The 12,384-nt window shown below is 39.6% G+C and overlaps 3 protein-coding genes across 4 annotated transcripts; all 3 read right to left on the bottom strand.

Moving 5' to 3' along the window:
• Positions 1-6,538: 6,538 nt before the first annotated feature.
• RYBP (ring and YY1 binding protein) lies at positions 6,539-8,470 on the bottom strand. The gene is made up of 2 exons (XM_018011638.2): positions 8,015-8,470; positions 6,539-7,742 (listed from the first exon to the last, which is right to left on the bottom strand). Exons 1-2 carry the CDS (start codon positions 8,151-8,153, stop codon positions 7,429-7,431), a joined length of 453 nt encoding a protein of 150 aa, XP_017867127.1. The 5' UTR covers positions 8,154-8,470; the 3' UTR covers positions 6,539-7,428.
• A 149-nt stretch (positions 8,471-8,619) lies between these two features.
• On the bottom strand, positions 8,620-10,452 carry Taf7 (TATA-box binding protein associated factor 7). Of its 2 annotated transcripts, XM_018011630.2 has the most exons (3): positions 10,088-10,451; positions 9,223-10,029; positions 8,975-9,151 (listed from the first exon to the last, which is right to left on the bottom strand). In XM_018011630.2, exons 1-3 carry the CDS (start codon positions 10,172-10,174, stop codon positions 9,107-9,109), a joined length of 939 nt encoding a protein of 312 aa, XP_017867119.1. In that variant the 5' UTR covers positions 10,175-10,451; the 3' UTR covers positions 8,975-9,106. The 2 variants fall into 2 exon arrangements, with proteins under 2 accessions (XP_017867117.1, XP_017867119.1); XM_018011628.2 differs by having other exon boundaries at positions 8,620-10,029; positions 10,088-10,452.
• A 164-nt stretch (positions 10,453-10,616) lies between these two features.
• On the bottom strand, positions 10,617-11,838 carry LOC108616440 (lipopolysaccharide-induced tumor necrosis factor-alpha factor homolog). The gene is made up of 3 exons (XM_089469548.1): positions 11,276-11,838; positions 11,084-11,213; positions 10,617-11,005 (listed from the first exon to the last, which is right to left on the bottom strand). The coding sequence occupies exons 1-3, from the start codon at positions 11,523-11,525 to the stop codon at positions 10,888-10,890; spliced, it is 498 nt and encodes a 165-aa protein (XP_089325674.1). The 5' UTR covers positions 11,526-11,838; the 3' UTR covers positions 10,617-10,887.
• Between the last annotated feature and the right edge of the window lie 546 nt (positions 11,839-12,384).

Raw genomic sequence — 12,384 nt, 5'->3', positions numbered from 1 at the left:
AGCAAGTAGCGAGTTTTATGCCAATGCACGCTGTGCGCCCATCAAGCTGAAACATTTTGGTGGCGTGCGCGCCATAAAGTACTCAATACTTTTATCTTATTTTAGCCCAGCCAATTTCTGTGCACTTACTGGCGCGCCGCACCATCAAGTATGGGGAAATGTCAAACGCTGTGCGCTGTGCAGACAAATGCGCTAGCTGATGGCTCCCTCAAATGGGCGCTGCCAGCCCCGCCAACCCTGCCCGCCAAGCTCCAGCTCTTCGACGTCGTAGCCATTGCTGTAGTTGTAGCTGTAGTTGGAGCTGGCTCGGCTGGCTGGCTGGCTGGCTGCCTGGTCGCCTTGCCTTGCCTTTGCCTTGCTTTGCCTTGCTTTTGCCTTGCCGGGTTGCCAGGGCTACGTTGCGCACTAACTGAAAAACTGAAAAATGCCTAGAATTAGATTCGAAATTCTCATTCCATTCGTATAGCGATTTCTTTTGTGGTCTACAGCGAGACTTTATCCACTTCAAGTCTACAGGGTATGTGAGCAGATAATATAGACAGATAGTTAGATGTATATATAAAAGTTCTATCTCTACCAAAAAGCTCTTTAAAAGCTGTAAATTTGCGTAAATATGTTATATTATAGTGCTTTAAAGTGTTATACAAGCTGAACCAAAACTCTTGAATTTTAATATAGGTTGATGATTCTGAATTAAATCTAGAAATTTTCACATTATAAATATTTTCAAACTTTTTATTATTTCCATAGATTTTTTCATATTTCTTATTTATTTATTTTATTTTATTTTATTCTATTCTATTTTTTATTTATTGATTTTTTTTTTTGCATATATAGTTTTTATAGATTTTTTGTAGCATTTGTTGTTTTTTATTATTTTATTTATGTTTTAGATATCTTTGTATTGAAATTTGAGAATCCTCTTTATGGATGAATATTCAAAAGGTTTTTACAAAATTTTAAATTTTAAATTTCGTAGTTTCTTTAGTAACATCTTTCAGCTGTATGTATATATCTAATCTTTAATTAACTTTGACATTTTTGTCAGTGTAGGCCCAAATTGTTATCAGGCATGTCAGCTGTACAAACTAAAATATCATTTTTAGGTTTATTCGATAAGAAACTTGAAATTCTCTAAAAAAAATTTCAGCAGAATTTTGTATTTTTTTGTTTGTTTTTTTATTTGTTTTTTATCTATATATTTTTTTTATGGTCTGCATCCTAAGAATGTTAAGAAAAAGTGCGTAAAATATCTATATAATTTAAATTTATAAACAGTTACGAAAAAAAGTTATTGATCTTAAGTTTGCTTGACTTTTTCGGTGACTTCATATAAAGTCTGACAAATGTAGACTAAATAGATAAATAGATATTTCCTGTTGAAACAGTTGGTATTTGATATATGATATATATATTTACGCATATATGCAGATATGTTTGTCTAAATTCGTTCCATTGCTGCTGCTGCTGCTGTTGCAGCCCTGGTCTTTTTGGCTATGTTGTCGCATGGCAAGTATTTTTCTTTCTTGGACTTGGACATATAGCGCTCGTCCGTGAATTTTCCCCTATATATATATATATATATATAAAACGTATATACATATATATCTTTAGGTGTATATATATTTATATATATACAGGGTGTTGCAGCAGCAACTCTCTTTAAGCTGCAGAATTCTAAATGCTGTTTGGCAATGGCTTGAAGGCCCAGCTATTTGTTTTAGACACATTTATGGGCAAATGCTCGTGGGCCCTGTATAAAATATACTGTGTAGCAGTGCGTGTGTGTGTGTGAGTGTGTGTGTGTGTGTTTGCGAGAGTTTAAGCTTAAAGCTATTGTACACTTGGTGTCGTGTCTGCCCGTTCTGCTGCTTGCCCTCTGCCATCCTCCCTCGCTCTCCGCTCGCCCTCCTGCTCGCTCTCTCTGTGTATCTCTCCTTTTCATATCCTTGCGGGCTTCAGCTGAGGCAGCAACAAAAATGACGTTGCTTTTGCTGTCGCCAGCTGCCTTAGCCCTGCCTGCCCCCCAGCCCTGCACCCCCGCTGCCATCCGCTAGCTGCTCCTGCCTTGCCAACGCATTTTGTTTTGTTTAGAGTTGTGTGTGTGTGATAGTGTGTGTGTAGCATGTTCCTTTGCCACTGCTACCTGTCGACGTGTGTGCGCGCCTATGCCGCTGCCGCTGCTGCTGCTCCTGCTGCTGCTGCTCCTGCTGCTGCTGCTCCTGCTGCAGTCTCTCTTTAAAGTTGGCACGCTTTAAGGGCTCTGCCCATTATTACAGACAAGGACAAGGCATGCCGCCGGAAGCAAGCTCTGCAACCCCCAAGCAGCACACACACACACACACACACAGACACACACAGGGACACACTCGCACGCACCTTAACACATTTTTCCACTTCCTTTTCATTTTCAGGCCAAATGAAAAATTGCACACGCGGGAATTTGATTTTAACATGAGAAATAAATACAATGACGTTGACGGCGCTGGCAGCAGCAGCGGCGCTGCTTTAAGCTTGCCGCAAGGGCAGTGGGCTGGGTGGGTGACCTGGCCTGGCACCTGGCCACTTCACCTGTGCTTGCAGCGATAGTTTTGAATATACATATGCATATATATATATATATCTGTGTGTGTGTGTTTGTGTGTGTGTATATCGATAATGATTTAATTAGAGCCGCCATTCAGACAACCAACGGCGATTGGTTTTTGCCACAAACACAGCTACCCCAAGTCATCTCCACCCCCACCCCCACTCCGAGTGCCACCTGCAAGCCGTACCTGTATAATTGATTTATGGGCCGTGTTGCTGCGCTCAATGATTGCAATTTGTTGCTCATTTGTTGCAGCTATGCGCGCAATGCGGCGCAGCATCAAAAAATTTCAACTCAACTCAACCCCTTCAACCCTTAGATAGGGGTAGCAGCAGTAGCAGCAGCAGCAGCAGCAGTTGAATTCCTTGTCTAATGCCGGAATTTCAATTTAAAGCCTTAAACACTAAAACTTGATTACGCGCGACTCACTGAACACCAACTGCCGGCAGATACAGCACAGGCAAAGGACTTGGTGTCCCTTTGACTGGGTGTGAGTGAGAGAGCGAGAGAGAAAGGGAGATGGGGACGCACCGAGAGGGAGACTGGGGCTCATTGTCTTTGTCGAGGGTTGGGTGAGGGTGCGGGTGCGGGGCGGGTGCCCTCGTAAGCTGAACAGCAAAAGTAACTTTTGGCTCTATGTAGCCGGGATCAAAGTGACATAAGTTCAGCGCTCAGCTTCAATTTATTTAATGCCAAAAACTTTTAATGTAATTAAAACGGATAATGCCTAAAACGCGCAAAACTTTAAAAATGCGCCAAAGGAGATGCGGGAGCTTTAAGAACGCACAAACATAATATGTACATATGTAGATATATGTATGTGTGTATTAAATATATCCATATAGACATGGGCATGTTATAAAGTTCAAAGTGACTTAAAACTCTCAGGCTGTGACTACTACGTCCAAGTCCTTCAGTTATATATAAATACAGTCGACTCTTGTTATTTCAAGCCTGCGGTTTTTCGAACCTCTCATTAATTCAAAGTTATCACTCAGTAATTCGAACTAAAAATCATTGTTAAACACTCGACAATTCGAAATATATTAAGAGTCCCTTGAATTTTGAATTTATACATAATATGGAGAAAAAAAATCAGAAAATATATTTATATGTATTTAATTTATTTCTTTAAATATATATTTTTTATTTAAAATATATATACAAATATATATATTTCTTCTCTATATTTTCAAGTAAAATTTAAAAATATATACATATATATATTTAATTTATTATTTAAAAAAATATATACATATATATTTTTAAAATATATATAGAAATATATATATATTTCTTCAATATTTTTGCATAAATACATATATATTTTATAAATCTGTTTGAATTTAATTGAAATTCCAATTCTTTTTTTTTTTTTTTTTTTTTTGTGTTTTTACGAGTAAAACCAAAAAATATTGTAATTCTAATTCACTTCAATCATTAAAATATTACATTATAAATCTCACCTTTTCTGGATAATTTTTTTTTTTTATTTTTTGGAAATTTACTATTTTCATTTACCTATTTAAAATTCTCATAGACTCCATTAAAATTTCTAGGAACAACCTATTTTCAATGCATTTCGGTAAAAGCTTGATAAAGTGTAGTTATTCTACGTGAAAGTATCCGAAATTTTCTGTAATTCTCTTCTTCAGGTTTTATGCTAAATTAAAATTAGTCATCTATTTAAATTCCATCGAAAAAAATCCTATTAATTTAGTCTATGTTTTGTATAGTGCAGCACTACTATTTTAATGAACGCAGCTGTATACGTAATATATATTAACATATAAATGTATATACAAATATATATTGATATGTATAGATATAAATTTGCAGACTGTCCAGCTTGATGATCGCGCTGGGTGTTGTTTTTAGCTGCTGGTCAATGCGGCGTATGCGTCATGTCAAAAGAAAGGGCGAGAAAAAAGAAACGCACAGACTTCGGCAACATTTTCCAAATGCTGCACATTTTTGTTGCTGACTACGACACAAATACGCACACACACAAACACACAGACACATACACATGCACATACACAGGCAGACACCCGCACACGCACACAGACAGTAGAGCAAGTGTAACAAAGGAAGGCTAGCAGGGAGCAAGGAAGGCGGGCGGGGGGTGTGACGGCAGCTAGAATGGAGCAGGATGTGCGAACGGTCGCACAGACGAGTCGGAAGCACGGACAAACAAACGGATAAGAAGGCAAAAGGAGCAGGCCAGGCAAAGAACGAAACGAAGCGAAGAGTGGAGAGATGAGATGAGCAGGGTGGAGTGAGTAGGCGAGGAGAGAAGTAGAGAACGTACAACGTACATGCAGAAGATAAGCGCACAGAGCGACGCTGATAAGGCAAGTTGTGTGCGCTAGCCGAGCAGAGGGAGCTGGGGCCTGGGGCAGGCAGCAATAGACAGACGGAAGGACAGACAGAGAGGGAGACAGAAAGACGGACAGACAGACAGACGGACGGACAGCGGGACAGGCAGGCGGACAGGCACAGTTGTGCCTGCGTGTGGAGGACTTGTGAATTTTAACATTTTAGAGAAAAGCGAACGAAAAGCGAATTTTCGAATGTCAGCTCGTCGACTGAAACGAATTGGTGAGGTGGTGGTCGGTGTGGGGGGAGGGCGAGGGCAATAGAAGTGAGCAGAGGACGGCTAAAGGGGGGGCTGGGGCGTGGTAGTGTGTAAGTAGTAGCAATGCAAGGCAGCAGCAGCAGCAGCAGCAGCGGCAGCGGCAGCCACGCTGGAACGAAACAATTTGTAATTTATTTGCGAAGCGTGCGAAAGTTGAGGCAGCTGCCAAAGGCGTAGCCAGAGTGGAAGTGAGAGGGAGACGGGGAGAGCGCGCGCGAGAGAGGAAGGCAGGAGCAGCAAGCGAGCAAGCAGTCAGGCAGGCAGGCAGGCAGGCCACACGCGTAAGCAGAAGAGGAAGAACAGTTACAGATGAGACCAACGCACACACACACACACAGCATATACATTGTTTATGTGTGTGTATGAGAAGTTGGCGTAGGGACGTTCCTTCTCTTTAAAGACAATTTTTTAAAGTGTGTAATTTTTGAAATTTATTTAAAACTCTGTTTTTTTTTTTTTTTTTTTTTTTTTTGCGCTTTACACAAGTTTAAACATATTCTCGTGTGTGTGTGCTTGTTGTATTTGTTTGCTAGCCTTGATTTAATTAAATATTCATATATAATATACAATATATATTGTTTTATTCATTCTTTTGCTAAGTATATAAACTATGAACTTTAAATACTTAATACAAATTTGTTGTAAGCTGTTCTTGGAAGTTTTATTTCTTTATTTTTTGACTATGTTACTCAGTCGGGCAGTTTTGAATGAGCTTTTCGCTGCAAAGCTTTTGCCAACTTAAAGACCTGAACAACTTGCTGTACGGCTGTGTGTGTGTGCGAGTATGTGTGTTCGGGAGTGTGTGTAGTAAAACCTTAAAAAAAAATACACAAAACAAAACGAAGATATCATTTGAAACATGCATATCTAAACCATTTATCCATTGCTAAAAAGTATATCAAAATTTCATTGTTTCAGCTAATATTCCGTATCTATATATATATGTATATATAAGTGTATATATTTATGTGGCCAAGCTAGTAAACTTTGGCTGGTATAAAAAGAAATTGTTGTTATTATTGCAACTATTGTTTCTGTATGCCAACTGAACTGTGAATCGGTGCGGGCTATCGTTATACATATCATAGTACATATGTATGAATATATATAAGTATTTGTTATATGGTCTTTAGGTATTTGCTTAATCAGTCTTGTATACAAAAAGAACAAAATTCAAAAAAATCATTGATTTAAATCAGCAAATTCACTAAATATTATTCACTTGTTTCGTTGTCGTGCAGCATTCAAAAATATATATAGGTCGGTTTGTCGTTTGTTATTGTTAGTATAGATTAATAATACATAACAAGTCGAATGAAAACACAAAACATTTAATAAAGACGCATTGAACTTGGTTATTTGATCTGACTGCAACCTACATATCGTACACAGAATTTGAGAATCAGGTATTCATATTACTATACAAACATATATATATATATATATATATATATATATATATGTGTGTGTGTGTATGTATGTTATGCAGTTACGTAGAGCGACGTCGTTTTGTCTGCCCCATTCATTGGGTAATTGAGTTGTTTACATAGAGAACATTTTCGCACTTGCACTTAATCAAATTATATTTTTGTTTTCCATTTGACACTTACATATAAACAATAGATTTGCAGAACATATAAATATGTATCTAATTAGGTGTATGTATAAGATGCGCTTACAAATCAATAAATTAGGAATCAAATATTACAATACGAGACAGTTGTGTTTGTTTGTTTATGTGTGTGTGTGTTTGTTTTCTTTTTCTATATATACAAGGTTCTCGATTTCACATTGTTGCAGCCGTTTAAATGCAGTCATCAGCTATGAAAAGCCGAATACATGTGGAAGTTCTTATGCATGGATAAATATCATCATCAACATCATTGTTAGATGCTGCGGCTGCTGTTTCTAACAGAGAACATGAATATCGCTTAATACTTGCTAACTTAGAGAAACAGGCTATATAGATTTACAATTGTACTTAGGCCTAATATTAGAATTTACAATTTTTTGTTTTGTTGTACACTTAGACATTGGATTTGTGTGTGTGACTGTGTGTGTTTGAGGAAGGGGACGAGAAATTGTGGCTCCACACCGACAAAGACTATCTTTATACATATACAGATTCGCATACATGAAGATAAAGAAAAGTTTCGTAATTGGGATAAAAACACAAATTGCGTGCTTATGTAATTAAAACCTAACTCCGGCTATCGTTGCTCTCACTGAAGCTCTGTTCACTCGACTCCCGTCGACTGCTCACCGGCTTGGCCTTGTATTCTGTGATGAAAACCGTAACCGAATTGACGGTCACCTCACGGGTCTGCGCCGTCGATCGATCAACGTTCTTCAAGCGGGCTGGATAGCGTTTGTGTCGCTGCCTGTCGTGTCCGCTGCCATGTCGCGAACTGGACGCCGGCTTCCCATTCGGCATGTTCCCACTAGCGCCTGGCAATGTGGCCGCTTGCTGAGCGACTAGCGCAGAGTTTAAGCGCGGCTTACGCGTCGATGTGCCTGTCAGCCCAGTCCCAGATACCAGGGAAGAAATAGACAACAAAGAAAATATGAATATCAGTTAAGTGTGTACAATCGAAAAGAAAAATTATGTTTATACTGTGCCTGAGCATTTCACAATTCACTCAGAGCGACCCATTTAGCGGCCGTCCTTCAACGTAATTCAAACATTCGACAGTGCTGTCGCTGCCTCAGTCGCAGTCGCAGTTGCCGTTGCCGTTGTCGTTGACGTCGCTGGCGCTGTCGCCGCTGTTGGAATCGAGGTCACTCACCTTTTCTCACGTCACACATGCGACACTTGAACGCCTCCGCCGAGTTCCTGTACGTGCAGACGCTACAGTCCCAGAAGTTCTCCTCAATTACTTTCGCTTGGCGCTTTTGTCGTCGCACGGGCGATGATTTTTTGTCCATAATAATTCGACGCTGGCCAAATGTAGATGACAAATGCAGCTGGCCGAAAATTTTTGCAAATGTTGTTCGTGCTGCTGCGGCTGCTGCTGCTGCTGCTGCTCTTGTTGTGGCTGCTGTGGCAGAAATTGCTCGCAAACGTTCCCTGCAGCGCTGCTCGCTAGCCAATTGTGCAGAATATCAATGTTTAATTACTCCATTAATGTGCAATTGGCAAATTATTGTTATTGTTGAAAATTTCTATTTTCGAGGTTGAAAAACTTTCTGCAATTGTCTTCTGGCCAAATAGAAAATTGTTGCGGAGTTGCCGTATGTGACGCGAGAATAAACACAAAATGTTGCTGAACTACCGCGAGCGACTATCGATATATCGGCGGCAAGCAATCGATGTGAATAAATATCGCAATTGAGTAATTTTTGTTTTTCTGTTTTTTATTTCTTTTCGAATGAATTTTATACTGCCTAAAAATATTTTGAATATCACAATATTTATTTATAATGCGACCAATCAATTGTAAGTGTAAAATGTAAGTGTACATTTATTTCGGTATTGTGTGTGGCACATAATACATATTGTATATTGTAATTAAGTTTATGCTAAATATTAAATAATTAATTATTAAATAATTAAAGTTATCAGGTAGGTCTATTGCTCCATCATGTTTTCTAAGTTCTTAAGCTCCTGTTCACGCTCCTTGATCTGCGCAAAAAGATTATCCAGCGTCTCTTGCATGCGCTGCTTCAGTGTAGCATTTTGAATTGAACCTATTTCTATAGATTTTTGAGATTGTTGCGCCCTTAGGTCGCTGATCTGTCGATTAAGGTTATTTATTTTGTCTTGTATTTGCTGCTGTGTATATTGAGGATGTGAATCATCCATAAACCCTAAATTCTCAAATTCTTCCCGTTTATTCATCATCTTCTGATTTTCATAGAAAGCGCACGGAGCTGCCAGATTAGAACTTGAGCCGGCGGTACTCAGCTTGGGACTGCTTGGCTCCCTAGCGAACATGGACTTAGTAAATTCATTTTGCCCCTGTTTATCACCCCCTCCCTGACTATTACCGCTTACCCCAAAGAAATCAGACATACGTGAGTCTTCAGCAGATAAACGCGAGGATTCTTCCAGACGCGAATCATTCCCAGGCAAAGTAGGCTCGTCCTCGTCATCTGTAGTGGACACCTCCTCGCCAAATATATCATGTGCAGCGACGCCCATATTGGGAGCACGATTAGTCTCGAAATTGCTAGCCTCATCATCATCCGATTCTACATTAATTTCACGCTGTGAAGCGCCTTCATCAGCCCCCTTATCACCGGCATTCATTGTATCCTCCTGTATATCATCGTCTGCCTCGTTGTATGGCTTGACATCGGACGGGTCCATGTCATCGTTCGGCTTGTCCTCCTCATTGATAATCTCGTACTCGACACGCACTGCCTCGTTGTCGATGCGCAATAGATGCTTCACTTCCTTCTCGATTTCGGGAGTCTCCACATTCTTCTTTTTCAAAGTTTTGCGAAAACGTCGTTTACGCACATTTTTACAAGGTGGAGTAATGCCATGGGGCCACAAATACTTTTTGTCCACCTTGTTTGGATCCTTTTTCTTGTTCTTGTTGGGCGATTCCTTTTCAGTCTCGTCCTCCGGCTCTTCCTTGCAAATGAGCAACTGACATATGTCCGCCGATTTGTAGAAGCTTTTATTATCAATTGTCTTGTAGCTTTCCATAATAGTGGGCAAGTCGACCAGTTTTGCATAGAGCATTTGGTCATCGAAGCGCACTTCGCCATAGCGCAAATCCTGGTCAAATTTTATAAATAGGCGATCCTTCACATTGCCTGTCTGTATGGCTTCATGGATGCCTTCGGCCACTTCCTACAAATAACTCGAATAAATGAGATGCCCTCAAAGGCAGCTAAAACAATTAACATACCTTTGGAAAGCGTATAATAAACTGATTTTCCAATTCAACCCCGTCATCTCGCGGCTTATGTTCAGTTTGCTTTTTTTTCTCAAACATGATTATTTCTTTTTTTTTTTATATATTTTAAATTATATTTATATTTTATTCAAAAAAAAAGAAAAAAAAAGAAATTTTCGACGTCTATATTCTTTCACAGTTCCGCACGAAATAAAATCAACTACGAAATTTCCGACGTCTATATTATTTCACAGTTGCATAAACGATATCAGAAAATAAATGTAAGTTGAAACTTATCGAAAAAAAACCGAGTGCTGTAAAATGCTGTTCACTAAGGCAGTCCGGCAACCTTACTGAATGAAAATAAAGGCGCGTAAGCAGTTAAGCAAAACAAACGATGACATGATTTTCGATGGCTACTGTGTTTTATTTTTCCTGTGTGCAGTTATTAATAGTTATATTTAATAATCAAGTGTTACGCCTACACAGTTTGCAAAAATGGAGCCCAAAAGGCCGTCAAGAGTAGACAACCAACCGCAACTCGTTTTCTACACACAACACACACACATACATTCGAATTTACATAAACACATCTTTCTACATCCATATGTATGTATGTGTGCATATGCGCAATATATTTATATGCATGAATATTGGACTTAAATACATATGTATGTAGGTATATTATTATAATACAAACAGCTGACATTTGAGGCTTAAGCGACTGCTTATTTATATATGTAGATCAACATCTTTCGCTTATCTTATCTTAAGTTATTGCGTTCATCAGTTTCCGTTGAGTTTGCTCTGCATCATTTGACGCCCTGCGGATCGTAGGCGCCCAGAAAGGTGTTACACTTGCGGCAATAGTGATTACCTGTGCGGCAGCTATTCATGCAATAGGGCACAAAGCATGCACAGACACACCAGCTGCACAAGGGCGAATAAGATTAGTTTTTAATGCAATTACTAATATGAATGTACGTATGTATGTGTATTTGCACGTACCCCACTAGACAGATGAGCGCCGCGGCCAGGTGAGTCCTCGCATTGGCTGTGTGCGTCATGCGTGTTGTCTTCTGTGCACCACAAGCGGGACACAGCACGCGGCATGGATTTGGGCCCAAATTTGTGGGTGCTGCATTGAAATAAGGTTTGGCTAATTGCTGGCAATTATAAAAGTAAAATCCAGACTTCTACCTGTTTGCACTATTGTGGGCTCTAATAGTTCTGGCTGCTGCTGTAGTTGTTGTTGTTGTGGTGGCAGTGCTGGCTGCGGTTGTGTATGTGGCTGTGCAATCACAATTGGAGTTTGTGCTGAAATTGCCACATCGTAGGATGGCGGCGCCTCCATCGTTGGCACAGTCGATTCATTTGTTGGCGTTGGCAGCGGAGCGCTGGGCGTGTTGAAATCCACTTGGGGATAGAGCATGGCGCGCTTCTGATCCATGGTGCGAAGTTCAACTTTAATTACCAACTATGTGTATGTATATATATATATCTATATATGTATGAATCAGATTTAGACAAATCACAGCTCCAAGAGCTTTGCTTGATTTGCTAATTGGCAGAAGCAGTAATACTAGCAGCACCAGCAGCAACAACTGCGTCAACCACGGCTCGAAACTTCGTTCGCTGTCTGCTTGACTCTCTCCACCTCTCTCGCTCACTCTCACTCTCCCTCGCTCTCGTTAGATCGTAGCTCTCGCTGAATGACTTTTGCGCTTCACTTTCAACACGCGACTGAATTTGGGTTGAGCGCTAGCCGAATCAGCTGCCAGAGATCTGCTGCTGGTGAGAGCGAGCGAGTGAGCAAGCGAACGAGCTTAAAAGCTAAAACAACAACAAAGAACAGGTACCGAAAATGCATGTGTGGAGAGTGAGCGACTAGGTGCTACCCTTTAAGCAGTTCAGTATATATATATACACAAATATATACTTGATATTAAATTTAAGCAACGCTTCTAATTAGACTCTTATTGGAAGTTCGCCAATTGATTGATTTAAGTCTTTGAACTATATTTAATTTAATGAAACTCTCGGTATAATAATATTAGCATAGAGAATTGCTTTTTCATAATTTAAATAACTTTATATATCAAATTAGTCAATTAATAGCTTATTTATAAATATTATCATTGAATCTATCTGTTGGAAGACATTACAGACCTCTAATCGTTAATCCCCAAAAATCAGACTAACAATGAAATATATACGCTAGCTACTCGCCTTCCACTAGCCACAGGGTATGCATCTAAAAACAAGAAAACTTTGGCAATTTTTTTGTGGCGATTGCAAAAGTGAAAAAC

This window comes from Drosophila arizonae, chromosome 5, assembly GCF_054131065.1.
Source record: "Drosophila arizonae isolate 15081-1271.41 chromosome 5, UAZ_ARI_1.0, whole genome shotgun sequence".
In the NCBI taxonomy this organism is placed as follows: Eukaryota; Metazoa; Arthropoda; class Insecta; order Diptera; family Drosophilidae; genus Drosophila; species Drosophila arizonae.
Note: the sequence above shows the minus strand (reverse complement) of the source record. Positions and strands in the feature narration are given on the sequence as shown.

Bases quoted from the DNA above. Each gene is read 5' to 3' on its own strand.
- RYBP (XM_018011638.2), bottom strand. From the start codon at position 8,153: ATGGACAAAAAATCATCGCCCGTGCGACGACAAAAGCGCCAAGCGAAA. The intron at 7,743-8,014 runs GTGAGTGACCTC...CTGGGCTGACAG, and splicing joins CATGTGTGACGTGAGAAAAG to GCACATCGACGCGTAAGCCG.
- Taf7 (XM_018011628.2), bottom strand. From the start codon at position 10,174: ATGTTTGAGAAAAAAAAGCAAACTGAACATAAGCCGCGAGATGACGGG. The intron at 10,030-10,087 runs GTATGTTAATTG...AGTTATTTGTAG, and splicing joins TTATTATACGCTTTCCAAAG to GAAGTGGCCGAAGGCATCCA.
- LOC108616440 (XM_089469548.1), bottom strand. From the start codon at position 11,525: ATGGATCAGAAGCGCGCCATGCTCTATCCCCAAGTGGATTTCAACACG. The intron at 11,214-11,275 runs GTAGAAGTCTGG...ATTTCAATGCAG, and splicing joins GCCCACAATAGTGCAAACAG to CACCCACAAATTTGGGCCCA. The intron at 11,006-11,083 runs GTACGTGCAAAT...GCCCTTGTGCAG, and splicing joins GCGCTCATCTGTCTAGTGGG to CTGGTGTGTCTGTGCATGCT.